The sequence below is a fragment of the Nanorana parkeri genome, unplaced genomic scaffold (genome assembly GCF_000935625.1).
Source record: "Nanorana parkeri isolate BGI_ZX_2015 unplaced genomic scaffold, ASM93562v1 scaffold69, whole genome shotgun sequence".
In the NCBI taxonomy this organism is placed as follows: Eukaryota; Metazoa; Chordata; class Amphibia; order Anura; family Dicroglossidae; genus Nanorana; species Nanorana parkeri.
In genome coordinates, this window is record NW_017306337.1 from 1,350,383 (window position 1) to 1,378,047 (window position 27,665).

The window sequence follows — 27,665 nt, forward strand, 5'->3', positions numbered from 1 at the left end:
GGACACACCCCCAGGGATCAGTGATCGCTGAGTGTGTGTACATAATTGAGAATATGGTATGTTAACTATATCCTCAATTATGAATGAATGGGGGTGATCTAAATCACCCCCATTCATTCATAATTGTAGTTATAGTGAACAAACAATGCATGTTATCAATGAACAGGAAGACTCATAGAGGATTCCTGTTCATTGATAACAGGGGACACAGAAAAAGAGAAAAACCATACTCCAAATATAAAATTATTACTACACAATAATTATTATAGTAATAAATACAAAGTAGAGCCTGTGTAAAACAGGTTTCTAAATTCCAGAGTGAGCCAAACCTTGAAAATGTAGATTTCATGCACGTAAACCCTGAGCCATTTTATTAATAAAAAATGTGTACTTGTTTGCTAAACAAAAAGAGATAAATCATGTTATCTTTCAAAAGATAAAAGAATGTGCTAAATATCTCCTCCCACTGGTAATACAAAGCACTGCATTCCTACCAAACAAAACTAGTATATGCCTTTGTTATTATAATACATTGAATTCTTAATGCATAATGTGTGCAAAATCCTGTTTGCAGGGATGCATAATTTTTAGGTGGAAAAGTAAGGTAACCAGGATGCGGTCAGCTGAGAGCTGGAGAAGTGTTCTCATTTTTTTTTTGTACAGGATTGTGTACTAATATTCAAGGTGACTTTTGAACATTTGTAGGACGGAGCCATTTTCTTCCCATATTGTTCGGCATTTACTTTTTCAACAGTGACACCTTTTAAACCTTTGAATCAAAGTATTCTATAGTCTCAATAAAAAGAGTCACATTCTGAAATGTCAAAATACAGAATTGGAGAGCAGCTAAATGGCGTGCAAGTGATGGTTTCACTGGTAAAGTACAGGTTTGCTTTGAGTTTAATGTTTGCAGTTGTAGAGGTTATACATTTCTATTTTGAAAATGCAAAGCCATGAAAAGTGTGTAATGTCAGTCAACAAACCCCTAATGAATATTTTAAAAGAAAACCAGATTTAGACTAGAGTCTTTGAAATCAAGTATGTTACCTAAACATTGGAGGCAGGAGAAATCACCCAATAATCAATCAGTCTTGCACAAATAAAAAAAAAATTCTGATTATATAAAAGAGTTTTTCACAAAAGATTAAAATAACACGTTAGGAAATCATCATTTTTCCTACTGCGGAGTACAAGCTTGCCTAGGCCAAGCCAAGATTGCACATTTCCACTTTCTGGGATTGACTTTCCTTTGTATGTAATATTTCATTAGTCACAGACCTGTAAGTATCTTTGGAAAGCAGTGTCTATTATATTTTATAGATGATACAGATGAAAAAACAAACAAACATAAATTAGGAATAAATAAAATGCTACTGAACTGAAGGACACTCAGCCAAATTTGGAGTCTAATAGAAGATTTCAGGAAGTCAAATAAAATATGTCTACACTAAACCTTGGAATGCCTTATGCAATGCAGACTCCAAAGGAACACATTCAAGAGGTGCTGGGGTTTCTGTGTTCATTAAAATCTTCCAGATGCAGAAATGTTTGCAAATATGCTCACTGGCAAGGCAGCTCCAAACAAAACAGGCCTCCCTTGTTGGGTACCCAGAAGCAACTCAATCTTTAGAAATAAAGGATTCAAAACCAAAACGGTGTTAAATTGTTCACAATTCCATCAAACAAAAAACAGCAAACACATTTCTGGGTCAACATCCCTTTCCTTTTCAGGGCTTAAAATTGGATAAGGATTTGTTTGGACTCAGGAATACTATTACCAAATGGATCATGATATTATTTGAAATAAAGATCTCCTTTAGGAATGAAATTGTAATTGGCAACAGCAGCTCAATCAGTCAACATTTTAACTCTAGGTTATGCACTGCCTTCTCATATAGAAAGGCAATAGGCAACAGTTCAATATTAATATATCAAAAGGAGATACTTACTCTTGGTGACCAAAACCCAGTTCTGGAAGATAAGGTAATTTTTTGATGCGGATAATGCTGTCATAAAGTGATGGCTGAAGACTCTGTGCTACGGCATTTGCGAGAATGACTGCTATCATCACTGGTAAGATGTGGGAAATCTGTCCAGTCAGCTCAAAGACAATGACTGCTGTAGACACGGTATGTGTGACTGCTCCAGACAGTGCTGCAGCACCTAGTGGATAAAAACAAACAATCATGTAGATAGCTGCAAAATATAGAAATGAGTAATGACAAGTAGAAAAAAAAGCACCCACCAACAACTGCGTAACCACCAGGTACAATCCGATATGTACTTCCATCGCTGTGAATACCATCTGGGAACCAAGCAGCCATGCTCTCGCCAACCAACCTGCCAAATGCAGCACCTGCAGTAAGCAGATGGATACAACAAAGCAATTATATTTTAAAAACTATGTATGTATATAGTTTTCAAATGAAAGGGCCATGGATAAAATATAGACCATAATACAATAAATGACTTTTTTTGCAGTAACCAGTCAGTTGTCAGCTTTAAAGGATACATTGGGACGGAAGGGTACCACATTCGTGTATCCATAAATAAAGCAACTGTTCTGACTTTAAAGGTAGCATACACAAGACATTGATATAATCACTTCTTTAAAATACATAAAACCAGAAATTTGAAAAGGAAAGCATTACAATTTGACCAACAATGCATCATGGAAAGTGTATTTGATATGCTGTTCCTAACCTTTATCCCTTTACTTTTACATTCTGAATAAATGCTTCAAAAGAGAATTAGAGCCAAACCTTTTTTGGCTGTAGTTCTCTTTAGTAAATGTCCTCCTGTGACCCAAAACTAAGCATATAGCGGTGAGTCGGGAAAAATCAACAAGAATTGGGGATCCACCTGCTGCTTGATTGACAGCTGGTTCTGCCTCTCTAGCCAGTTGAGGACCGACAGTGACCACTCTTTGCAGGGGGAAGATTGTAAAAAGAGCAATCAGTGGTTTGTAATCGCTCAGTTATGAATTAATAGAGCCAACATGTAAAAGCTGCAGTGCCACACGTCGGCTCTAAGTATGGGGCTTAGCGTATTTCACTCTACCCATAATTCTCCTTTAAGGTTATTTATGCAGAAAGAGTGGGCAAGTACCTACTGTACCCCTTGTGTTTTATTTAGATAATTTGCACTCTGCAAAACTATGAATACCAATCATATGGCCTCCTAATTGGCCCTGTACACCTGCCCTGAAGCTGATACTGTACAGCACATCAAAAAGATATGCACTGCTAAACAGATTAGCCTCATCACATAAACGTACTGTTATTTACAGTAAGACAATCAATGAGTCAATGTCACATTCTCATAGGACTTCTCATGTGCGACTGAGTAATGTTGATGCAGTTAAACAGGAGTCATTTTATTAAAAAAGGATAATGTATCCAAAATACAGCAGAAACCATATTATAATCCTTGTGGCATGGTTGAACAATGTGCCTACATTCATTTTAGGACTAAGGAGAGGGTAAATTTGGATAACTTATAACAGCTAATTAGATATGTACTACCATCTGAAAATAATTTTCCGTTAATTAGCCAGGATTTTAAGGAGGATAAAACAAAAGTTCTGGTGTCTTTCTACCATTTCCCTAAAAAAGCGAATTAGATGAAATGCAGGCAGCTATTGGTGCCAGTCTAATTTGCAAGGCTTCAATGCATCCTGCGAATTTCAAAGGACAGCTTTCCCCCACACAAACATTCCTTTTGACCAATAAAACCATCTGCCAAAGTGCAGACATCTAGACTTCCTTGTGGTCCTTAAAACGACAAGTCTAGAGGTCTGCACTCTGTAAACTTTGTATGTTTTTTTAAGCAACAGGTGTCATACTATGGCTCCACTTATGTAACCAAATGAATTGTTACTTGGTTATATAGTAATGCTGCTGTATTAAAATTCACTTCCATTCTAATCCCCATCACCTCCTCTCACAATCAGACATTTTTTTAAAGAAACATCCCCCCAGAGCCTGGACTTTCCTCTAAATATTGCCAAAATAAATTTATCTTGGTCTTAAAAAAATTATATAAAAAAGGTTGGGTACAGTTTTGCATGACCAGGTAATTGTCAGTCAAGCTATCACGGCAATGAAAATTGGAAAAAGGAGTTTTTGGCTTATAAGAGAATAATGCAAATATGTGATATTCTAAGATTTTAGCCAGAAAGCAAATGTACTATACAGATGTAACAAAACATTAACCAAAGCAACCTTTTTAGTGTTCTCAGTAGGGATGCACGATACCGATACTAGTACAGAGTATCTGATACTAAGTATCTGGGCGAGTACGAGTAATGCTGTCAATGCCTATCCCGATACCAGAACTTCTAGTAATAGCTAGCCAGGCGGCTCCGTGCTCACTCATTACCAGGGAGCATGGAGCGGGCTTCCCGGCCAATCAGGAAGCCGGGGGGCGGGTAATGACTCGTCCCCTGGCTTCCCGATTGGCCAGGAAGCCGGCTCCATGCTCCTTTGTCACTTTTGACGAGGGAGCATGGAGCTGGCTTCCAGGTCAATCAGGGAATCACCGCCCAGCTTCCTAAATGGTCAGGAAGCTGGCCAATCAGGAAGCCGGGAGGCGAATCATTACCTGCCCCCTGGCTTCCTGACTGGCCAGAAAGCCGGCTCCATGCTTCCTCGTCAACTGGTGATGAGGGAGCATGAAGACGGCTTCCCGGCTAATCGGGAAGCTGGGCGGGACATGATTAAATTTTTTTTTTTCAAGGATCGGGTTACCATCATAATTATCCTTACTTCTGAAACTGATGACTATCTGTAATAATAATAGTATTTTTTTTAGTGGTTATTATTTACAAGGCACTTAGTAGTAGTTTTATTGATATTAACTTCTACCTGTATGGTGAATATGTGTGTATATATAACTTCTAAACTTCTTTTTTGTACACACACACTGTTAGTTATGAACTTTCATGAAATATGGTCCTGTCGAAAACCCCTCATATGGTCAAACTGGTTGAAACTGGATTCTAACAGGACACAAGTCCCTCAATAAGAAAGAAATATACAGGTGAAATTCGAATAATTAGAACATCGTGCAAAAGTTCATTTATTTCACTAATGCAACTTAAAAGGTGAAACTAATATATGAGATAGACTCATTACATGCAAAGCAAGATAATTCAAGCCGTGATTTGTTATAATTGTGATAATTATGGCTTACAGCTCATGAAAACCCCAAATCCACAATCTCAGAAAATTAGAATATTGTGAAAAGGTGCAATATATTCTAGGCTCAAAGTGTCCCACTCTAATTAGCTAATTAAGCCATAACACCTGCAAAGGGTTCCTGAGCCTTTAAATGGTCTCTCAGTCTGGTTCAGTAGGAATCACAATCATGGGAAACACTGCTGACCTGACAGTTGTGTAGAAAACCATAATTGACACCCTCCATAAGGAGGGAAAGCCTCAAAAGGTAATTGCAAAAGAAGTTGGATGTTCCCAAAGTGCTGTATCAAAGCACATTAATAGAAAGTTATGTGGAAAGGAAAAGTGTGGAAGAAAAAGGTGCACAAGCAGCAGGGATGACCGCAGCCTGGAGAGGATTGTCAGGAAAAGGCCATTCAAAAGTGTTGGGGACTTTCACAAGGAATGGACTGAGGCTGGAGTCAGTGCATCAGACATCCTGGGGAATGTGCCTAGAGACCTGTTTAAAGACCGTTGTTTTTAGCGCTTTCTCACCTTTTCAGAAGTCGAGCGGCTCCCTGGATTGGTAATGCTGTATTTATCTAGTTTATCATCTGTAATTCTTATACACTGTTTCCATGCCAAGTACATTTAAAAAAAAATATTTTACTACTGAGTAAAGTGAGTTGTTTAAATCATTGCACCCACAATTCTGAACGGTTATGCACACAAACTTTGTTACACTCACTGACCTGAAAAAGCTATATGACACATCAGATCTCACAACACGTTAACAAATGAAACAAGCATGGGGAAGTCAGACCCAATCAAAAATGGCCACACCCATATTTCTGTTCCAGAAAGCACCTCATAATTTAAGCTGCATTGTAATTTGTTTTTTTAAAAGCCCCCAGCCAATTGTTTTCAAAGGACATATTGGGAAGAATTTCCCTCATTCCCTGTCCTTGTGATGTCTGCACAAGAAATAGGGGGTACAGTGGTCGCGGTGATAGGAAGGCACAGACAGCAAGAAACCATTGTTAGAACATCTGACCCTTTGGCACACTACTTCAAATCAGTTTTATGTTTTTGTTTGGATAGGTTTTCCATCACTTCCTGTCCTGACAGGATAGGTTTGCACACACCCAACAACTGTTATTATGGCTATGCATTAAAATATCCAAAATGTTTTTGCAATCTATGGACTCTGGAGAAAGGGTCCTTCATAATTAATTAGTCAAATATACACATGCCATGAATATTGAATATCTACCTCTTTTATTTATATCATGCCGATTCATTCTGCATATAAAGTATGTAGATTAATTTTGTATGTAATATAATGCATTCAATATTTGGGAGTAATATGCAACTAATGTAAACGTACGATGAAAGTCAAACAGAAGCTTAATTGGCATATATAATTAAAAACGTTTTAAAATAAACCGGTCAAAAATCAGGGCAATTCAAAGTGAGCATATGAAGAGTGAATACATAAGCTGCGGATGCCTACAGAGACAACGATCAATAGATTCAAAGATGTAGGCAGCATACATTACAGTTAGGTCTTGATTTGTCATAAAGCCAAGCTTGGCACTGCCCCCAATTATTAGTCAATTAAGGTGATATGTGGCTTTTCACTATCCAACTGGGAGATTAATTTTAAAATGTGTTCATTTAAATGTCCTCTTCAAGCTCAACGTATGTTCATCTCAACTCACTACCCCTTGAACAGTTCAAAATAATGAAATAATGCTTGATGTTCTCTGAACTGTGTGGCCTACATCAACCAGATTACTGCTTTACAAAACACTGGATGTAGTATTTCAAGTTCTCTGGTAGTAAGCAAACGCCTATACAATGGCAATAATATTCTATGTATATATTATGGTATAAGTCACTCTTATTCAGTTAATGTTAGAAAATACTAATTATATGTTTTTCACAGACATACAGTTGTGGACAAATTTGTTGGTACCATTTGGTGAAAAGAGAAAATACAACAATTTTCTCTGAAATGACAAGCAGATCAAAATAATTGCCATCCATCATTGTTTATTTCATACTGAATAAAAATCAATCAATTAGACTGCTTTTTAAATCAACAGAATATTTAAAAAAAAAGCAAATTGCCATGGACAAAAATGATAGAACCCTTAACCTAATTTTTTTGTTGCACAAACTTTAGTGACAAGCAATTCCTGTACCTTTCAACAAGACTTCTGTACCTGCCAACAGGTAGTTTGGTCCATTCTACTTGAGCAAATTTCTTCAGGTGTCTCGAGACTGCATGTTTCCATAGATGTTTGATAGGATTCAGATCAGGACTCCTAGAAGGCCACTTCAGCAATAGTTCAAATGTTTTGTTCCTAGTCATTCTTGAATGCTTTTAGCTGTGTTTTGGGTCATTATCCTATTGGACTTGTGGCAGGCAGTTTTCTGACATTGGGTAGTTATGTTCCAGAAGTCCTTGATAGTCTACAGGTTTTATGTGCCCTGCACAGATTGAAGGCAACCCATGCCAAATGCAGCGAATCAACCCCAAAACATAACCGTTGTTTTCTTTGAAAACTAAATTTCTTTTGTCTGTTAAACATACAAGCTGATGTGACGTGACGTGACGTGACAAAAAGCTCCAGTGTCGTCTCAGCAGACATTCCCCCAGCAGCATTGTCGCTTGTTAACTTGCATTTTAGCAGATTTCAGACTCGCTTTTTTGTTTTTCTTCCAAACAGTGGAGTCTTCCTTTGCTCAAAAAGTGACGGATGGTGCGATCAAACATAGATGTACCTTGACCTTCAGCTTGCATCTCTTTGGAAATTGGCGTTTTCTCCACTATTCACTCTATCCTTTGTACAATCTGGGGTCCATTTTCCTCTTGCGGCCACGTCCAGGGAGGTTGGCTACACAACCATGGACCTTAAACTTCTTAATAATATTTACATCTTTAGGCATAAAACATCAAGCAGCATGGAGATAGTCCTATAGCCTTTACCTTTGATAGGCTGGTCTATAATTTTCTTTCTGATCTCCTCAGACTACTCTGTCCTTTGCTTTCTCTGGTCCAAGTTTAGTGTGGTGTACACAATCATACCAAACAGTCAGAGTGACTACTTTTGTCCAATAAATAGGCTGAGTTGAATATTGAAGACATATGTGATGCTCATTGCCAAAAAATTGTTTGAAATATCACTATGATCCAATTAAGTATAACCTTTTCTAGGAGTACCAACAAATCTATCCAGACAATTTTTAGAATATCTTAAGCAATAACCGATATCTTTTCATACTTTATTTGCTTTACTCTATGACATGGCAAAGGCAGGAAGGTAAACGTGAGACAATTGCTTTTAATTTCAGCACCAACAAATTTGTCCACTTCTCTATGTGCATACCAATATAATTTGCTGCAACTCCTAAAATAAAGAATGTTAAACAAAAGTGCGCTCTATGCTGAAAATACCAGCTTATGCTGTTTTTCATCATATGCTCATTTTGAACTTCCCAAGCTTGTAATAGATTTTATGGGTTAACTCCTGTATTTTTTTTATTTTAGAGGGGGAAATCACATCATCTCCCAATTACATGTCATATTTCACATTGAATTCAACATTTATGAAAATAAATTTCTCCTATTGACCTATTTACGAGATGAAACGATGAGGAAAACGAAAGAATTCTGGAATAACTCACCAATCACAAAGACTGGCATGAATGCTCCACATGGCACTGGGATTGTAGTAGCCAGAGCAGACATCCAAAACTAAAGAATGTTACAAATACATTAGAAATGTAAGTCATGTTTGAATATTAAACCCTAGTGTGAATAAAAATAAAAATTCAGCATCAAAGATTGAAATTCTGAAGTGCATTATGGCTTTTGTAATAATTACACATTTTAAATTCAATGGTGGGCATATACATTTTATTTATATTGAATATAAATGTCTTCTAAAAGGAACAGGAGAGGTTACAGCACCCTTTAGAGGATGTGACTGAGTAAAGTGAAGGCATTAACTATGAGTCTTGTGACTAATCTAGCATCTCGTTCAGGAAAATCCACCAGAAGTGAATGAAAGAAAAATGATGTAAAAAAACACAGCGGATGTTCAAATATAAATTATTCCCACTTGGTTACATTTTGGCATTGATGGATTATGTGCAAACTTGACTACCATGTTATAAGAGACTGTGTTTGCTAATTAGTGATCTCCTGCTTCTATTGCCAACCTCTATTTTTTTAAAGCCACTGCACATACATCACATTACTCATAGATAAATAATGTGAAGTAAAATAATGTCATACTAAAATAAAAGGAGCAAGGAAGGCATTAAGATATTAACTATATTACATTAAAAAAATTATATATATATATATATTAAAAAATGTTTATATGTTTATTATTTATATTGGGGATGCACCGAAATTGCAGCCGATGATGGTACCATGGGAAAAAAAGGTGATCATACTAAAACTGCCCAAAATGCGGTGCATGTCCAGCTTCTCTCCTCCCCACCTGGCGCCGGCTGCAAGCTTCAGTCTGTGTCCCCTCTAAATCCAGGATTGGGGCGGATACAGAGCTGATCCAGCTGTCAGCACCCAGTGGGGAGGAGAGAAGCTGTCAGGAGGTAGAGCGGGGTGGAGTGGGAGGAAAGCTCAGCCTCCTGTGACAGGCGGAGCAGTCAGGATGGAGAGCGGACCACATGCATTCAGCAATCAGCAGTGATCACTGAGTGTTTGCAAATAACTGAGTAAGCTTACTGTATCCCCAGTTATGAATGAACAGGAAGTGCTCATCACTTTCTGTTCATTCAGGATTGTGGACATAACTGCTACCGATAACTGATACTATCTCCTCAGTTTATGAATGGACAGGAGCACACAGTATAGAGGCTTCCCGTTCATTCATAACAAGGGCTGCAGAATTAGAGATTTAGGACTCTGTGTCCTCAATCTCTTATTCTATTTTATGTCACCAAAGCCCCTAACAGTAAAGTAAAAAAAAAATTGGTTCATCAGGCTTATCTTACCTTCATTAGGATGAAGACCACCAGGCTAACAAACACATTTGTTTTCGGGTTTTTCCAGGCACTGGAGGCTCCTTTGTACATAAAGTCCTCTGATACACCTTGTTGAGCCCATGTGCAATTATCAAACAGTGTTACCAGGGTTTCTTTCTGGGTCAGCTGTAAGGGAATACAGATCATACTTGGTCTTTTAAACATTTCAGATTTGCTTATAAATCACTTAACTCTGTTTCCTTCTGCCAATTGGAATCTTACCTGACCAGCCATGAACTGTCCAAATCCAGGAGGGAATGTCAGAGTGGATATGAGCAGGGTGACCACAGCAGGAAACAACAAGCGCCTGTGAGATAAAAATAAATCTAACAGTTATAACAAAATAACTAATCAGTTGTTTTAAAAAGTCACAGGTTTAAAAGGGAAGGGCAGCTTTGTTAAACGCATGTCTGCTATCCATGCTGGGTGGAGGCAGACTTTATTCCTGAATACTGCTTTCACTTTTTTTACCGATCACATCTAGCTCCAATTGTTATATGGAAAAATTACAGAAAATAATTCAACTTGCTGAAACCTATCATATACTACCCAATTATGTTAAAGCAAACCTAAAGTCACTGCAAGGTTTGGCCATATTGTGTAAGTATGCACAGCATACATACTTACACATAACAGTATAACCTTGAAGTGTGCCCTCCTCCAGCAATGCAAGGTCCACACTGCCCCTTTTTGCCCCATCTGCTGACATCTTCTTCCTGTTTTCTTCCAGGTCTGGTATTGATAGATACATAAAGTATGTGTTTGTAGATTGCCATTAATAAACATTTCTAAAGGTGTGTTTTTTGTAATTTTAAAGATATTGGTAAAGGTCCACTATAAACCTCACAAAAACTCTAGTGGAAGAAAAATTGCTATAGGATTAACACAGTTCCACCTCCACTGCGTTGAAACCTACCTAAAGCACACAATATTCACTTTATTGTCAAAAGTATTGGGACACCCCTCCAAATCAGGTGTTCCAATCACCTCCATGGCCACAGGTGTATAAAATCAATCACCTAGGTATGCAGACTGCTTCTACAAACATTTGTGAAAGAATGGGTTGCCCTCAGGAGCTCAGTGAATTCAAGCGTGGTACCGTGATAGGTTGACAGAAGTCCATCCGTGAAATTTCCTTGCTACTAAATATTTTCCACAGTCAACTGTTAGTGGTATTATAACAAAGTGGAAGCAACTGGGAACAACAGCAACTTGACACAAAGTGGTAGGCCACGTAAAATGACAGAGCAGGGTCAGCGCATGCTGAAGCGCACAGAAGTCTGCAGAGTCAAAAGCTACAGACCTCCAAACTTCATGCAGCCTTTAGATTGGCACAACAACAGTGCGTAGAGAGCTTCATGGAATGGTTTTCCATGGCCGAGCAGCTGCATCCAAGCCTTATATTACCAAGTCCAATGCAAAGCGTCGGATGCAGTGGTTTAAAGCACACCGCCACTGGACTCTAGAGAAGTTGTCTGGCAATCCGATGGAAGTGTCTGGGTTTGCCGGTTGCTAGGAGAACGGTACTTGCCTGACTGCATTGTGCCAAGTGTAAAGTTTGGTGAAGGGGGAATTATAGTGTGAGGTGGTTTTTCAGGAGTAGGCATACCAAGACATTTTGGACAATGTCATGCTCTCAACTTTGTGGGAACAGTTTGGGGTTGGCCCCTTTCTGTTCCAACATGACTGCGCACCAGTGCACACAGCAAGGTCCATAAAGACATGGATGAGTGAGTTTGGGGTGGAGGAACTTGACTGGCCTGCACAGAGTCCTGACCTCAATCAGATAGAACCCCTTTGGGATGAATTAGAGCAGACACCGCAACCCAGGCCTTCTTGTCCAACATCAGTACCTGACCTCACAAATGCGCTTCTGGAAAAATGGTCAAACATTCCCATAGACAAACTCCTAAATCTTGTGGACAGCCTTCCCAGAAGAGTTGAAGCTGTTATAGCTGCAAAGGGTGGGCCAACTCAACATTGAACCCTACGGACTATAACTGGGATGCCATTAAAGTTCATGTGCGTGTAAAGGCAGGCGTCCCAATACTTTTGGCAACATAGTGCATCTCCATCTAGTATATTTTGGGGACCTATTAATTACTAGAGCTACGCATTGAGTCAGGAAAATATGTACAAATATTAAAAATAAATTCATAAATAGATGATTATAGAAAAAAGGGAGCTGGAACAGCATGAATAGCACATAATGTGAAGACGCTCTTTAGGGCTTGGAAGAATAATTGTCTGACTTACATACTGTATTAAACCCTGACTGTGATGTAAATGTTATGCAGTTCTACCTCACAGCTGGAGTAACAAATTTAATCCGGCAGGGAAATTGATGGCACAGATGCACACTGTGAGTTCTCTGATAAATATGTATTATTTTTTACCAAAGGTGAAACCAAAATCCCATTTATGACCATGCACCATTCTATTGAGGAACTATGTACACTGCCCTTCACATGACAATCGCTCAAGCGATATATCTTAGAAGAGCTGGTTTTACACTGTACAGTACAAAACACAGCCCACATGCAATATGGAAAAGCAGAATGGAAATATGGGAAATCGGCTCTTGTATAATATTTTCTTTTTTATATACACACACACTATAAATGGTACTTTTTGGGTCAGTTTAATATAGAATACAGCATGCAGTTTTTTTAGAACCATTATTACCCTTTTTTTTACAATCCAAAATGTTTTAAATTACTATTAAATCTGTTTCTTGGAGTTTATTAAGGGATACCAGACAGGTGAAATCTTAGACAATTGGGTTATAATGCTGCTTACAGGAGCTTGGACACTGGCAAACACAGTCGTGCCAGCCAACTATAACCCCTCCCACTCCCATTATGCTCCATGTTCATGGAAAAGCAATAGTAGGAGTGCATCATATCCAAATGAGGAGTGGGCAACATGGCAGACAAAATGCCAACAGGCCCATAACAGGTCAATGCTAGGACTAGGTGAAGTCACAGGAGAGAAAACTGCCTGAAGAACCTTATGGTCAAAGCTGGCATCAGATAAGCACTGAACATCTACCTGGCAAAACTTGACAAATGATTGAAAAGAGGACCAGGTGATAAACTTGCAAATCTGTCAAATCTGAGAAGCAGATGACTGATGTTGAAAAGACAATGAGGCACTAAGTGATCTAGTGGGTTCACCCTGACTTGAAAAGGTGGAACCCTGTCTCTAAGCCCATAGGCATATGTGATGAGCTGTCTAATCAATTTGGAGATAGTAGATTAGAATGAGGGAACAATGTCCTGGTTAAGTTGAAAGTAAGTAACTTGGGGAGAAAAGAGGCTTTAGGCCTCAAGATAGCCTTGTTTTTGTTTAGCAACTTTAAAAGGGTTCTTTGAAAGACAAGGCTGCCACCTCAGAAAAACACCTTGCAGAGGTGATGGCAACAAAAGTGCCTGTGAGTAAGGGAAGACAAAGGAAAAATCTCTTGTTCAAATGGCAGTTCCTGAAGAATTGGCAGCACCATGTAGAGGTCCCATGGGGTCAAAGGTTGATGCACAGGAGAAACTATGTGCGCGATACCCAGAAAGAAAGCTTTTACTAAGGAATGGGAAGCAAGCAGAAAACAGCTACAGCCAAGCATTGGCCCTTAACTGTACATAAGGCCAAATGTTGATCCAGGATATGTCACACTGAGTACTTCCCGGGATGGAAATTCCTTTTCTCGCACCCCAGAAAAATACACTTTCCAAGTGTGATGGCAGACCTTACAAGCTTTCAGAAACATAGGGATAACTAAATCAGTTAGCCCCAATCTCTTAAGACCTTTGTTTTAACAGTCTGGCCATCAAATGCCAGCGACTGTGAATCAGAGTGGCAAACTGGTCCATAGAACACTCAATCCAGGCGACCTGGAAGAACATGCAAAGAATCCACCAAGAATCTGATGAGGTCGGAGTACCACCTCCTGGGCCAGTTCGGTGCAATGAAGAGTCCCCTCTGACTTGATTCTGTGAAGCACTTAAAGTAGGAGTTTTAGAGGATAAAAAGCATAGATCAGATTGACCCCACACAGTCACCAGACCGTCCGGTACTAAGGCTAAAAGTTTGTGGTGCCCTCTTGAGTGTCTGACACATTTTGTTGTGTCACAGCTCACTATTCATAGCCCAACTAGGGACAGTGCAGAAACTAAGAGGTTAAACGGTGGCTGGTAGCAAGGATGTTTAAGCACACTCCAAGGCAGGAGTGTGTTTAAATCTTACAAGCTGATTGTCAGCTTTTGGATAGAAGTGATTTGCAGTCACCTGATCACTTCCACACCCCCAAAAGTGCTGCCTTCCCCCATGCACCCTGGGCTCTGCTGCCCCTCTTGTGGATCCGGGACAGGCATGGAGACTGTCAGCGGGTGGAACAGAAGGAGACCACCGAACATCCCTATATGGATCTTCCTTCCTGCATGACACTGGAAGCGATGAGAATATCATCACTTCTGTGATCAGAGCTGTCCTTGATCAGCTTTAGTGGGGTCCAGAGATGACATTAGGGGTTTAATAGATGATGTCTCCTTAAAGAGGACCTGTCATATCTCTTATGCTATCACACAGGGGCTATCAAAAAGTAATGTAAAAAAAAAAAAAAATGAAAGAAAAATAAAAACAAAAAAAACACAAGCCCCCCCAACAATTTTCAAAGCCCCCCACTCACACATGCATGTATGCACCAACATAAACACATGTTGGGTATGCCTACTCACAAAAACGGCGACCATATGCTAGGTATCGCTGCACACGCCACAATGGGAGCAATAACAATAGGGCCATTAGTGAAAGTTAGCTCTAAACTGATGACCTTATAAAGGCGTTTAACTACTTGCCGTCTGCACATTGTAAATACAGGGGCGGACAGCAACCTCTTCCCAGCAGGTGGACGTACATGTACGTGAATTTTTTCCTATGCGTGAAAGCAGAATCCCAGTGTGCATGTAAACAGTAGGCACTGGCTGTTACATACAAGCATTTGTCCGGCTCTACAGCCACGCTCCCGCCTTCCACCTCCGCTCCTGGTTATCCCAAGCTCCGCTCAAGGCCCAATCAGGAAGCCAAGTTGCCTAGCAACAAGTGAAGCCGGCTTCCTAGCCAATCAGGAAGCCGGGAGGCATGTCATGATGTGCTGCTTGGCTTCCTGATAGGCTAGGAAGCCAGCTTCACTTATTGCTATGTAGCCTGACTATCTGACCAATCAGGAAGCTGGATGGCACCTCATGCAGGCGGCCACAGAAAGTGAAGCCGGTGTTATTTCAATAGAACACCGACTTCCCAGGCAATCAGGAAGCCGGGTGGCGAATCATGATCCGCTGCCCAGCTTCCAGATAATCGTGGCACATGGCACCAGTAACGCTACTCGGTATCAGCGAGTACCAGAAAAAAAAAATATCGGTACTCGATACCAAAAAAACGGTATCGGTGCATCCCTAGATTGTACAAAATAAGTATGCAATATTACATATTTATATGTATATGGCCTAACAAAATCTATACATATATGTATTTTTTTTAGTACTGAGGGTAATAAACAAAGCAAGAAGATATGTACAACACAACTATACATTCCCTTTAAAGCTTTATTGCATGGACAAGCTGGACTTAATATTTGCAGGTTATATTATTAATATGTTAAATTCAGTTTGGAAACACTATCGCATGTATCATTGCTAAAGGCAAAATATATTGGTTTTGTTAATATTTTCTTTTGCTATTAATTATGGTAAAAAAAAAAATATCCTTTCTCTTTGGATCTCTTTCAGGTAGGAAAATATTAAATATTTCATATGAATATTTTGAATTATTCTATGATGGCAGCAGGTGGAACTCTCAGTTCCTTTACACAAGTTTCCAGGCTCTGCTTATTTGCTAAGAATAACTGGGACGAAGCAACTGTGCTGTGATCACTTTTAAAAAATACTGCACTTTAAAATCTTTCAACACAGGTTTGTAAAACTAAGATCGCAGATATAAAACTGTTAAACATGGTCTTAGAAACAGGTAGATTTTAGTGAGACTGTTTCATGCAAAAAAAAAACACCTTTATGAATTGTATTTGGTGATGGGAAATGATCATGTTATAAAGTAATGCATTAAAACAACTCACAGCTTAGTGAACTAAATCTAAGTTCCAGAAAACTTTGTGATCAACAATCCTCACTGTGATGTATTTTGTTGGTAATATTAATCCATCTTCAGTGGGCCAGGCAAGCAATTGCACCATGAAAGGGCTGTTTTTGCTCTTCCCCCACTTTTTTTTTAGACCCTGGGTGTTTTGCAGACCGCAGCACTGTAAAAGGTCAGCAGACCTGAGAGTATACTTGGGGAGGTGCAAACCTCACCTCCCCTATGTTTGTATTAGCACACCCTGAGCAGAGATTCTCCTCTCACATAACCTTAGGAATGATCCCGTGTTCAGGAATGTTTAGTTCCCTTCTCTACACCCAGTTGTAATCTTAATGTATCATCAGTAACCGGAATAAATCAAGCAGAGATTATAACAGACACGAGTTGTGCTGTAGGACCGTTATGAAGGATTTGAAGAAAATCAATTAAATCATAGGGAGGAAACAAATTAGCTTATTTCATTCTTGCTTACAGTAAGAAAATCATACCAGCCATTCCCTGTGCATGGTTCAGCTGCTCACATAAACTTTAAAATTACATTGTGCACAGTACCTATGAGAAGAATTTTAAAGAGACTCACTTTTTCATAAGAAACTTGTTAATGGTTTTCTGCTTCCTCATGAATTCTACAATTTTCCGATTCAGGTAAACAAACAGTGCACCACCAAATCCACTGGCAATCCTGAGGAACAGACAAAAGTATAAGGGGCACTGACTAGCTATGTTCATAAAGAATTGGCCAACATTTCCTTTTGAGCCATCTCACAGAAGATAGTAGATTATGTTTCACTGTTTAGTGAAACTGTAACTTAAAACTTCTATCTATCCACACAGAAGACAGAAAATGATATAGTATTTAGACTTTAACACCCTTTGATTTGATTTTACATAGATTGTTAAGATGGTGTATAAAAAGGCCACTGAATTAACTTTTCTTCTATTGAAATCAGATTTGCTGTCTGCAGTTGATCGTTTTTGCCCCTTTCGGTTCAAATGAACTGGACAAATATAAATAAAATATCAAGTCCATTAGTGCCAAACAGACATTCAGCAGAATTCCTGTCACTGTAGGTGTAGGGAGTGTGGAATGCTCAGAAAATGGTTAAAGGGTCATACAACAAACTCTTGTTTATATAGCTGTCCAGCAGACAGAGTGGGCTTCATTTTACATTAGAACAATAAACATGTTTTCACTCCTACTTAAAATTTGTGGCTGGGATCACATAACAGATAACTAGAGTTACACAGTGAACTAGTAACCAAGTAACGCAAGCCGCTTAAAGGGCCTAAGACACATTAGTGCAAGTCTGCAAGCCTTTGAACCTCGTGGGAAAGTTCAAAAACATTTGTGCTGTCAACCAGTAACCAGTCCTTTCACCTTCAAAAGTATATCAGAATCAGCAAGAATATATTTAATTGTTATGAACCACATTAGACCAAATTGACTCTTTCACACCTGAGGCTAAATACCACAAGCAGCAACACTTACCCAATCACAGCAAAAGCTGGAAGTTCCTGCAGGTCAAAGGGAAAGTCCAGACGAAAGCGGGTTTTAAATAAAGCAGTGATGGTCTCTGAAATAGAAGCAGAGGCCAGGGCGGATAAAAGAAATCATAGAACAGGGAACATGGTCAACTGACAAGTATAAGATGTCTTAGCAGCATTGCTGGCCACACTTATTCTTCTGCCTATGGCGATTAATAACATTACAGCCAATGTCACCAACTGTCACTAAGCAACTCTATGAGATGGTTTTTATTAGGGCAATGTTTGCTCGAAGGAGGAACTATTAGTACAGATGATCACCCAGGGTACAAGGCATAATTCCAGCACTGTCTTATCTGATAAGCAAGCTGCTGTCATAGTATTTAACAACTAAGATCATCATTTCTAGTGGTTTTATTGTTTATGGCATTGGTGATGAGAACATTTTTTTTTTTTACTTGAACCTTGCAGCCACTGTTTTTCTCATTGTGATTATTAGCCACCAACAGATCAGATGCATCATATCATCAAATAACACCCTAAATATACAAATGAGCGGAACGGCATGTAAAAACCTATGTATTCCCTGCTGCATGACACTGATCGACCTTGATGCCTGTGTCACATGCTACCCCTCCCTAGAAGTACAGGGTAGGTCACTTGACTTCTGTGAAAGCAGCCACAGAAAGGGAAGTATACACAGCATCAAGGGGTGAGCATTAAAGTGAACTGCTTGCTTTGTCCTGCTAAGTACACATTCACTTTACATGTTCATCTAGGCAAAACTTTTCAATTTAGTGTAAAATATTTATCATTTACAGCACAAGTGATTCGCATTATCTCACAGTAAATATCCAGGGCAATGTACAGTATTCCCGTCTCCCCTGGTCACAAGTCTCCTTTAATCCATTCTAGGATGTTAAATAATCCTAACATACATTTCCCATATCATGCACTGCTGCTGTAATTAAAAAAATGTTTTTTGTTCTCTGCGTCCCCAACAGGGAGATTTCTTTTCACTAGATGACACAGTGATCACTGTTACTTATACAAGAAGGGAGGCAAACAGCAGTAAAACCTGAAAGAGATACTCATTTTTGCCCACTCAATCCAAACAAAAAATGGTTTTGTCAGGAGCTCCACTTTAAATAAGCTGCATTTTCAGGGCTTGAAAAACCCACTCGTCCGCTCGTCTGTGACGAGCAATTACATTACTTCCTGCATTCACTGTCACTTTCCAGCTACAGAAGCTGATGAAGCCGATCTCTGCTTCATCAGCTTCTCTGGGGGTCTTGGAGGCCCCTGATGTCTCCATAAAGAGGACCTGTCATGTAAATTGGCTATTACATAGGGGGCTTCTTAGGCCCCCATGTAATAGCAATAAAGCTGTGTGTAAAAAAAAAAGTAATACTAAAATTAAAGAATCATTAAAAAAAACATATTAAAAAAGAAAACATTTTTTTAAGTCCCCGCCCCCCACATACATACGCAGATATGAGTCGGGGGCGCCTACGTGCGAAAACAACGATTGCGCCTATTGTGCCGCACATGTTAAATATCGCCGCAAACGACGGAGTGAGAGCCATTAATCACTGATAACACTAAACTGATGAGCAGTAAAAGCGCTTTAATCGTCGCCTATGGGTGTTTTTTGCGATTTTGTGGGCGCACGCAGTTTTAAGGCTTGACATGTTTGGTGTCTATTTACCAGCCATGACCGCGAATTTTATGTTTTACTAAAAATATGGGTAAGAATAAATGTTTTATAAGATAACGTAGGGAAACTTTGGTTATTTTTTACATTTATGGTACTTTTTCATTATATAGGGGGGGGGGGAATAACCCACCCCCCAGTGGTGATTATATACCTCCAAAAGAAAGCTCTATCTGTCCCCAAAAATTTTTAACATAAATTGCAAGGCTATAGTCCGGTCATGCTGACTAGTGAAATTTTTGACTGACTGGTGAGACACCATCAAATGTTTCAAGCCCTGTGCATTTTATTATGGTCAGTGATCAATTCCCACTGAGCATAGGAGTGGAAAGTTCTCTCTCAGGTCCACTCCTCTGCTCATTGGGCGGGTGCAATAGCCAGCCTGCTATTGCTATTTGAAAAAGCCAATAGCAGGTTGGCTTTTGCTCCCCATTGTTTACATTCTGCTGCCAACTGCAGAAAGATGTAAACAAAGAACTTCTTTAGCAACTAAAAAAATTTAGTTGCTAATGACATTTTTTAGTGTGCACCAAGCAACTGACAGTTTTTTTAGTTTGCCCCAAGCCACCGGCACCGGGCTGGTGAGCCGCTGATCGTTCTGTACAAGTGACCTGGGCTTCTGGCAGCAAGCTTGTCCTCCTCGCCGTCCCCCCCTCACATCTGTGGTTTCGGGGCCCCCTGTACCACGACAATGAATTCAGGATGGAGAGCGGGGAGCAGACCAGAGAATGTCCGTTCTCCAATCTCCTCTGTGTGATCAGTGAGACAGGAGCACTGTAAAATAATTTTACAATAATTTTAAAGTAGATAGTCATGAGGGACAAGTAGACTGTCCTTGCACAAGTAGTTTTTTTTTTTTCCACAGCCCTGAGTTCATTGTCCCAATGCCATTTCTGCCTATGACAATAAACTGTCCATTTACCAACTGTAAATGTTGTCTAAAATTTTATGTAAACTAGTCAGCCATCTAAACATATATGTCTCAATGTGAATACAATACAAGCATCTTTCTAGGTTTTCAGAAGCGTCCTGGGAATTCTGAAATATGCCAATTCCAACAATTTCTAGTCAAGTCAATAGATTAACTATCCATTCCCTGCCCTCCAAAACTTCCTATTTGCTCATCACCAGGCCTCACGGGCTAGTAGGAAATTGTGGGAACCTGATCTGGAAGTATTAGGGAGTGTGGAAATTAGCATATTAGCATTCCACATGCTTTAGACCTTTCAAAAAGCTCCTAAAGATACTGGAAAGTATGTGCAAGCACCTTAAAGTGGCCACATACTATGTATATATACTAAAATGGACAGTTTATCATATTTTGAAAACTGAGAGGTGTACCCCAATTCTCAAGTTAGCATGTAAGCTGTATACTATAAACAACATGACAAAAATGGTGTCTGTACTTACCCTCATCCTTGTTCCATACAGCTAAGACTCGGAATATGAAAGCACTGAAGGTGGCAGCAAAGAAACCACGCCAGTAATTTCTCACAGCAAAAAATGTTGAGGTGACCTCAATGCTAAACAGGACTCCTACATATGTAAAAAGAAGAAAAAGGTTTAGCCTTAACAATACTACCATAATCTACAGTAAGATATATAGATATGTATATATATTGGATATATATATTAGAGATGGATAGATAGCTGGATAGATAGATAGCTGGATAGATACATAGCTGGATAGATAGATAGCTGGATAGATAGATAGCTGGATAGATAGATAGCTGGATAGATAGATAGCTGGATAGATAGATAGATAGATAGATAGATAGATTTTATTTATTTTTTAATCTCAGGGCAGCAACTGTCACCTCTTATCCCTGACTCTCAAGCTGAAGAATCAAACATGCAAAGCAGAACATTTTCATTAAGCAAACAATTACAAATGTTGTATTAAAAAGCCTTCATATTTATAATCACTTAACACTAGTATTTATATTCTTATTACGTCCACTGGTAACTGGCTGCTTCACAGAACAGAGTTTCATCCTTGGAGAGATAATTCTAAAGAATACAGCTCATCCAAAAGGCATGCCACACAACATTTGTTATTACAATGCTGGAACCGATTGTGAGATAATATTAGAGGCAGGCTGTAAAAGATGTCAGCGAGTGCAAGGGTTTATCTCAATATCCACAGAACAGAACTATGTATGGATCTGCAAGAGTGTTTGCTAAAATTATTTACCAGCATATGTAGCTGATGTAAATGGGATTGTTTTTCACACAACAAAAATGGAGCTTCTATTTAAATAGCCTCATTAACACAGGCTGGTAGGGTAATTGGCTCCTGTCAAAAACATCCCTGTATGTATGTATGCATGCGAGATAAGGACCTTAGATTGCAAGCTCCTTGAGGGAAGGAATTATGTGAATGTAAAGCGTTGCGCAAATTGTCAGCACTATACCTGTAATAAATAAATAAATGAATTATGTGGGTTTCCTGATTTCTTCAGCTCATAAAGATATTTTCAGATTTAAGCAAAATTATCTTTGAATTTAACTATGCACATTGTATTTCAATGTGCTTCTAGAGGACTGGTTGCTGTACTTTTTAAACTCAAAACCTTATTTTCAGAGCACTTCCGTAGCATAAACAAAATACAGGTACAGTGCGCACTACTCTTGATGTCTGTGGGTCAAGAAGAACCAAAAAAATTTAATCTTGACAACTTCCAGAGAACAGTTCACTTGCAGTATCTCACTGGTGGCAACATGAACAATACAACTAGCATTGCTAGAAAGGAAGCTCTGTTCACAGAAAATAAGCACATTCCAGCGTCATAATATCAACTAATCTCCATTTACTAATAAATCAGCTTTACAAATAGACTCTCACAGTCTAAAAGCCGGTCATCTATTAGAGGAAAAAAGTTGTTAATATTGTTAATAATCTGTATGCGAGACTACCTGACCTAGAAGTAGGCAGCTTTCATAGAGAGCTCAGACGGTCATGCATGAAGTATTATGCTTAACTGAGAACATTGTGATGGACACTGCTTAGTGTGGGCATTACTAGTTATAATAAGATTTGCTATTGTATAGGGATAAAAATGTATATATGGCTAAAGTCAGTATTTCCATTCCCAAGACATTATTATTATACAGGATTTATATAGTGCCAACAGTTTGCACAGTGCTTTACAATAGAAGGAAGACATAACAATCACAATACAATTCAAGACAAGATGGTAAGGAGGGCCCTGCCCGGCTCTCCTGCATCAAAAAGAAAAAAAAAGAAAAAACTGTTATGTTTGTTTAGCTGTGCACAATCTGTCCATTTTATAAAGAAGCCCCACTTACTCACATGCTAGAACCTAGGTCATGTGAGAGATTTGCTACGGAAACTAGATGTCCTCTTATAAATTATTAAAAAATACACACATGTGATGAATGCAGCGGTTACATTTTCTAATTTGAGCACTATAAAAATTAGGCCCCTTATTACATTTAGTTATGAGCTCTGCAATTATTAAGAATCCGATGCTTAGAAACGAATAGCCTAAACTGCAAAATGAGTGAATGAACAGCATAATCCTGATATATTGGTGTGTTAGACTGATGATTACATAACTCTGATAGCTCCCACACATGTATTTCAAGCAACCCTCCCACACAGCCTCCTGATCATCCATCTTACACTTTATACACACCCACCACTCAAATACTTCAAGAATCCTTTATACAGCTTAATATTCCTCTTGTCCCTACTTCCCACACAGCACTCTTACCTCCAATAGGAGCAGCAAAGCAGCATCCAACTCCAACAGCACAGGCTGCCGCCAACATCTCAATGTTACGAGACTCGTTCTAATGAGTAAGAAACATTAATATGAGTGCCATAAATATGCAGCCTAGTGCACAGAATAAGACATACCTCTGCCAAACAGAATACTGCAACAGCTTGAGCTACATAGAGCCAAACGAAATATGGGCTGGTTATATCATACCATATACTACCTACAACACTGCATGGTGTCTATAATAAATAGCTGTGCAAAAACACCAAATTAAAAATCAATGGACATTCAATTGCACTCCCATATTATGAGCAGGTACACATTTAGGCACGATAGGCTTATTTAACAACAGAGCAAAGACAAACATTGAATATTCCCAGTGCCTCTTTAAATATGTTGTTCTGGAGCCTTGTGAGAAGAGGCATACTCAAGTTCCCTATATCAAGTCAAGAGGGACACTGGCAGGGAAGGACATTTGTGAGATATTATTACTCAATATGTATGAGTTCGATTACTCAGTATGTACAATCAGGCACCGTATGGAGTAAAATACATGACAAACTAGACCAATAATATAAAGGGACTCAGTGAGGATATGAATATGTAAGCTGTCAATGCTGTATGCTACTGATTCTTGCTTCCCTATCTTGTAAGTCCCGGACCTGGAGAAAGTATGCAGAATAGGAGTTTGTAAAGTTTTTGAAAGCTGTCTGTTTAAATCCTGACTGCTGCTATCTAACTAAAAAACATATGTCAAAATGATCTAGGAGTGGACAGGAAGGGAGTGCCTCCTAGCTCATGAACTTGTTGGGACTGTAATTTGATATCACTTCTACTCGGGTTGATTCACAACATAGGCTATTCACAGCATAGCACTAAGTCCGCTGGTGAAGATGCTGCCACTGGCAATTTACCTGCTTACTTTCTTTATAAATATACATTTACCTGGCTTAAAATGATTTTTTTTTAACTTAAGATGAAAAAAACCAAAACAAAAAACAAACATACAAAGCACTATATATTTCCTTGAAATAATAAAAAAAATTAAAACAGTATAGCGGTTCCCGATACACAATTTTTAATATAAAAAAAGTAAATATTCTAGTTTAAAAGAACTTGGGATAGTCCATGGAAAGTCCACTGTACATAGAAGACTTGGTAAGTATTGAGGTTTATAAAGCCTAGTTTAAAATAAAGCCGACGGTACCCCTTTAATGTATTGATATGATAAGATTCTGACTTTCCAAATCTACACACACAGACCCTAGAAATGAAATAATGCAGCATGAGTTAAGATTTGTTCTTCAATAGAAAGTGAATTCTTTATGTTCCTTGCTGTAAACAAGGAGCACTCTGTACTACTGGAAGCACCCCAAACAGTGAGAAACAGAGTACAAACATTTTGCAACATACTTCAGCTGAACAAATTGAGGTTGCTGGACTTTAAGTCTGGTAACCACTGGCTCTGCCATTTGGATCTTCAATCTGTGGTGGAACTTCCTTCTTGACCTTTGGAGCTCCTATCAGCTTAGACATTTCTAGATGTAGATAGACCATTTATGGTATTTGAAGATATGTGAAGGGGGAAGACACCCTCTTGTCATGACATATCCACCAACTAGAAGTTGTTGGTCTCTCCTCAATGGACTATAGCCCATCCGTCCTGGATACATTGGAGGCCCGTCAACAAGATAGTATTCCATTTCAAGTGCATAAATTCTCAATTGCAAACAGGTTTCAGAAAATAACGTACAAAATTCTATCGAGGTGGTATAAAGTCACATGGCTACTACACAGGATGAACAATGCAATCCCACCGTTGTGCTGGAGATGCAGTTCAGATCGTGGGATAATGACCCACATCTTCTTGACTGACTTGAAATTATGAACTCATGGTACATGCAGTAGTTTCCCAGCTGACCATAGTGGACTTAAGGCATAACTTAGCATTGTGTCTTTTTGAGATGACTGATCTCCAAGTATAAATCTTCCCTTACTATACACCTGATTATTGCAGGCAGGGCTTCCCACTACCCAAATGTGGTTCACCAAGATAAATTATGTTTATAGAAGACCTTACAGCTTCTTTGAAAACCAGTTAAGAAAAGTTCAAATCCACCTGGAGCCTCTGGCAGTTTTTCAAGACAACTGATCAATATTTACAGGTTATAACAAACTGGCAAAGGAGTCGCAAACCGTCTACCCCGTAAAAGAGGATGATATCGTTTTCTGGGTTCCAGCTTGACTGGGCCACCTCTTCTACCCTTTCCTCTATTTCTACCCCTTTCAGGGACGATGGCTTCCTCCTACCCATTGGTTTCTCACTGTCCTCTAGGACTTTTGCCAGCCCACCTGCCTCCCCACCCCCTTCCCTAGTCATAACCCTCAAGTTTTAAATGTCTCTTCTGATCAGGGGCACTTGAAAAATTTCCTCAGAAGCTCCTGCTGACATTTTGATATGGTTTTATACCTCATTTGTTCAATACCTGTATTAATGTATGTTTTAACATGTTTGTTTTATATGGATGGTACTTGACGATATTGCACACCTTTATAACTGTGTTTACTATGACTGTTATTGTATCATCTATGAATTTCAGCAAATTAAAAGATGAAAAGAAAAATGAACATAAAGAGTATATGAATCGCACAAGCTAAGTTTGCTTAATTATTTGCATTTAAATGGCTTATCTGCCTTGATTTGTGGGAAGTGTAACAAATATCCAGGGGACATCACCTTCTGTACTCACTTCATATATTCCACCAAACAGCGACATGAACTTGCTGAGCAGAGCAGCACACATACTGGCAACATGCACAAATGGGCCCTGAGGAGACGAGAGAGAGAAGTGTCAGCTCAGATTCACTCTTTGATAAATAATGTGACTGAATGGTGCCTTGGCAGACTGCTGACTGAAACATATTGAGCTCAGACAAATAAATGCTGTTATGAATTACTTTTGCAGGTAACACGATTTTAAGATAATGCATGCGTAATCTCTACTCCATGTGTCCGTGCTGCTAGCTATTATATCTTACTGGCATGCAAGATATCCATTGGTAACTACAGACTCTGCATTTTCACGGCCACATATGCTGTAAAATAAGATCATGCAAGAGTTATACGTGGTGTAACATTGAGATGCATTTTAGTTCATAAGGAATCTTCAACTATTTATACAAGGGCCTATTATTTTCCTGCTATTTATTTTCAATAAACGTTAAGGTGTCAAGGTCATAATGCATGGTCTGTCCCTTAAATATATACAGCAAATAATCATCTATGTGGAAAGCTGGTTGAATGGCTACAAGGTATGGGTGTACTATATAATGTATGGTAGCTGTCCAACAAAACAAACTGTTTTCTTTTTTTAAAGCGACCATCATGAACTTTTGGCACTGCCAAGTAAGTCATTCTGATTTATATTTAGTGAATATGTAACCATGTCACGTAAAAGCAACATCTCATGAATTATGAGTAGTACATGCTGTTAATCTCTTAGCAGTGCATTCACAAAATGGACCATAACTGCATAAAACATTATTTCTGCTGAAGTCATTTACATTCACCCAACCAATGATGTTTTCCAATGCCTGGACTGTCCTGTACTGTGACTGTGACCACGACCTTGCAGAAGATGAAAATATGAAAGGAACTTTAAACTCCTGCCTCTAGAAGTCATGGTGATATTGGATGATACTTTAAATCTGACGGTCTTAATTGCATTCTCCTGTTTCAAGTGAACCTATGAGGCTATCTACAGATGCTAAAAGGACCTAAAGAAATATGAGTGCTGCCATTGCTGACTTGTATGTGCACCTGGAATCCAGACTGGACCACTGTAAGGTTTTAATTGCTATGTTTTTACTGGGGACATTGCCTCTCACTTCCTGTGCAAGCGACAGGTGATCAGAGGGGCAAGAAGTAATGGGAGACCTGAATCTGTGAGGTATTTATTTATGCGCATGCCTTTGACCCCTATTTCCCTAATTTCTTGTCCTGGTGTTAATAACAATTAAAAGTGAAATGATATCCTCAAAGCAGCGTCTCCGACAGCAACAAAATATTGACATATGTGCTAACCCTTCCATCCGCTATGCAATACTATAAAAAAAACAAAGTGTTGCCTAGAGTTGGCCTCAAAAAATTTAGCCTCTGGGACTGTTAATAAGAGGGCCAAAGAGCCAGCCTCTTTAAAGGACACCACCAATGAATGCACCTTTATTTCTATCCTCCTAGGTTCCCTTTAACTATTAGTGTCACCCTATGCCCTACCAATTCATCACAATACAGTTCAGGTTTGGACCTCTATGGGCACAACAAGTAGGCCTAGTGAAAGTACTTTAAAACTTTACCGC

The 27,665-nt window shown here is 39.0% G+C and overlaps 1 protein-coding gene across 2 annotated transcripts in view; it reads right to left on the bottom strand.

Annotated features, from left to right (window-relative positions):
• Nucleotides 1–27,665, bottom strand: part of CLCN2 (chloride voltage-gated channel 2) — a 147,117-nt gene that overhangs the window by 42,272 nt on the left and 77,180 nt on the right. For both annotated transcript variants that reach the window (XM_018576552.1, XM_018576553.1), the window contains exons 6-15: nt 26,057–26,134; nt 23,298–23,376; nt 20,971–21,096; nt 17,851–17,935; nt 16,942–17,043; nt 10,440–10,524; nt 10,188–10,343; nt 8,850–8,919; nt 2,246–2,356; nt 1,950–2,163 (exon numbers count right to left, since the gene is read on the bottom strand). In XM_018576552.1, coding sequence (XP_018432054.1) covers nt 1,950–2,163; nt 2,246–2,356; nt 8,850–8,919; nt 10,188–10,343; nt 10,440–10,524; nt 16,942–17,043; nt 17,851–17,935; nt 20,971–21,096; nt 23,298–23,376; nt 26,057–26,134 — 1,106 coding nt within the window. The remainder of the gene's footprint in view (nt 1–1,949; nt 2,164–2,245; nt 2,357–8,849; nt 8,920–10,187; nt 10,344–10,439; nt 10,525–16,941; nt 17,044–17,850; nt 17,936–20,970; nt 21,097–23,297; nt 23,377–26,056; nt 26,135–27,665) is intronic.